Here is a 2,899-nt window from a genome sequence, read left to right as displayed (position 1 = left end):
CTTTAAATGCGTCTTTCCTTTGTGCCTTGCGTTTTTGTGTCTGTTTTAAGAACCTGTGGCTATGTAGCTGCTGAATTGAAATAATGATTTTGCTAGCCTATCTGGTGATTTTCTGGGACACTGTAAACCTTAACTAAGCATCTGTAGGTGTGAAGACTTGGTTGGATGCACCAAGGTTTCATTACTCATAGAAATGATCAAAGAATCCCAGAGATCATTAACAGATACAACCAAAGATGAGTATACTGGAGAAAATACTTAAGTCTCTAGTAGGTACAGAGCCTAGAATTAGAATTTCTGGTTTGACATGTGCTGAGTTCCATCCCTGGATTTTTTAAAGCTCTATACCATTCTTTACTTTTCTCTCTTTAGGTTTGCCTTGCACTGATTTTGGCCTGAGGTCCAGGATGGTTTGTTCTTGGGACCAGACCTGACCAGAAGTCGACCTCATGAGCACTTCAAGCTCTCCAGCTGCCATGCTCCTCCGGAGGCTGAGGCGGCTCTCCTGGGGCAGCACTGCTGTCCAGCTCTTCATCTTAACGGTGGTGACCTTTGGTCTGCTGGCCCCCCTGGCCTGTCACCGGCTTCTGCACTCTTACTTCTACCTGCGCCACTGGCATCTGAACCAAATGAGCCAAGAGTTCCTGCAGCAAAGCTTGAAAGAGGGTGAAGCTGCCCTCCACTACTTTGAGGAGCTGCCCTCTGCCAATGGCTCGGTGCCCATTGTCTGGCAGGCCACTCCCCGCCCCTGGCTGGTCATCACCATCATCACTGTGGACAGGCAACCTGGCTTCCACTACGTCCTGCAGGTGGTGTCCCAGTTCCACCGGCTTCTTCAACAATGCGGCCCGCAGTGTGAGGGGCACCAACTCTTCCTGTGCAACGTGGAGCGGAGTGTGAGCCATTTCGATGCCAAGCTGCTGTCCAAGTACGTCCCTGTGGCCAACCGCTATGAGGGCACTGAAGATGACTACGGCGACGACCCTTCGACCAACTCGTTTGAGAAAGAGAAGCAGGACTACGTCTATTGCCTGGAATCCTCCCTGCAGACCTACAACCCAGACTACGTCCTGATGGTGGAAGACGACGCCGTTCCAGAAGAGCAGATCTTCCCAGTCTTGGAGCACCTTCTGCGGGCTCGTTTCTCCGAGCCGCACCTCAGAGATGCCCTTTATCTAAAGCTCTATCACCCCGAGAGACTCCAGCACTACATCAACCCAGAGCCCATGAGGATCCTGGAGTGGGTCGGTGTCGGCATGTTGCTGGGGCCCTTACTAACCTGGATATACATGCGGTTTGCCAGCCGGCCGGGGTTTAGCTGGCCCGTCATGCTCTTCTTCTCCCTGTATAGCATGGGGCTGGTGGAGCTGGTGGGCCGGCACTATTTCCTGGAGCTGCGGCGGCTGAGTCCTTCCCTGTACAATGTGGTCCCTGCTTCACAGTGTTGCACCCCGGCCATGCTCTTCCCTGCCCCGGCGGCCCGGCGGACCCTCACCTACCTGTCCCAGGTGTACTGCCACAAGGGCTTCGGCAAGGACATGGCACTGTACTCACTGTTGAGGGCCAAGGGGGAGCGGGCCTATGTGGTAGAGCCCAATCTCGTGAAACACATCGGGCTCTTCTCCAGCCTTCGGTACAACTTTCACCCAAGTCTGCTCTAGCCTGCCAAGAAATGCCTTTCTGAAATTGGCCACTTCTTGGAGATTCAACTATTGAGCTCTTTATTTGGACATGGTTGTTTGCCGATATTTCATTGTTTTAGGGTTGCTAGGGATATAGACGCTGGGATGGCTGAGGAACATACAAGTCCAGAACCTTGGCTTTGGTAACTCTCTGGCAGGAGCAAGCTGTTCACCGTGGGTCCAGACCTCTCGCCCTCCACACAGCCACACTGCCTCATGCAGTCTGACCCACCCAAAGAAGGGCATGTAAATACCACTTATATTCTCCAGTTGTTTTACGCTCTGCTTCATGACAGAGTTTGTGACTGCCAAAAATATTGTACACAGTGATATGACCAGTTTAGGATTTTAAGCGTAGAATTTGGTGAAAGGTGAGATTCTTTTGCAATGATTTCTTTCTCACTGGGAATAAGAATGGATGTATGTTTAGAATATATGTCCCAAGAGGCAGGACCACGTTGATAGATTCTATTTGTTTCCTTGACCTGGAGTAATAAAGCCGCGCAGGGCCCGGCATCTTGGAGGCAGGTGACCCGGCTTTTGTTACCTGGCGTTTTCTTTTCCACACATCTGTAGTGCACTGATAATCAATGTTGTCTGTGAGAACTTTAAGGCACAGCAAGATCTGAAATCACCTTCTGGATCCTCAAAGTCAGATTGCTTAATGTTTAGTAGTGATTTAATATTGAAGATTTCTATCATAATCTGATTCTTTGAAAGTTGGACATTGCAGAATGATATAGAATGGGTGAGCTTTTTACTAATAGCATATCCTTTTCCCTAACTTTGCTGGCTAATCATTCACCTTCACTTCTTTTTCTTCTATGTAGCATGATGTTATAGAAGAAAAAGCATGGACTGAAGTCAGAAGACCTGAATTTTTATTTCAGATCTCTGTTAGGTCCCAGTGGTGTGAACTTGGGCAAGTCATAAGCACTCTGAGTCTCAGGTTTGTCACCTGTAAAATGGGGACAGTGATATCTACTTTTTTACGTTGCCTTGAGGATTAAATGACAGAATGTATGTAGAACACTAACAAGTGCTTATCTCACAGAGGGCACTTGGTGAATATTAGTTCTTCTCTCTCCTATAATAAGCATATGAAACGCAAGTGTATTTTGGATAAAGGTATTAATGATATTATTTAAAGTATGATATGGGGCATAGGGCTGACACCTATGGAGCAGCTGTTCCAGACCAAACACTACTAGAATAAA

At 48.2% G+C, this 2,899-nt stretch overlaps 1 protein-coding gene across 1 annotated transcript; it reads left to right on the top strand.

The window, feature by feature from the left end:
- The first annotated feature begins 449 nt into the window (after positions 1 to 449).
- Positions 450 to 1,661, top strand: PGAP4 (post-GPI attachment to proteins GalNAc transferase 4). The gene has a single exon (XM_065879796.1). It carries the CDS (start codon positions 450 to 452, stop codon positions 1,659 to 1,661), a length of 1,212 nt encoding a protein of 403 aa, XP_065735868.1.
- The last annotated feature ends 1,238 nt before the right edge of the window (positions 1,662 to 2,899 follow it).

The sequence above is a fragment of the Phocoena phocoena genome, chromosome 6, assembly GCF_963924675.1.
Source record: "Phocoena phocoena chromosome 6, mPhoPho1.1, whole genome shotgun sequence".
Taxonomy (NCBI): domain Eukaryota; kingdom Metazoa; phylum Chordata; class Mammalia; order Artiodactyla; family Phocoenidae; genus Phocoena; species Phocoena phocoena.
This window is presented reverse-complemented; position numbering and strand designations above follow the sequence as displayed.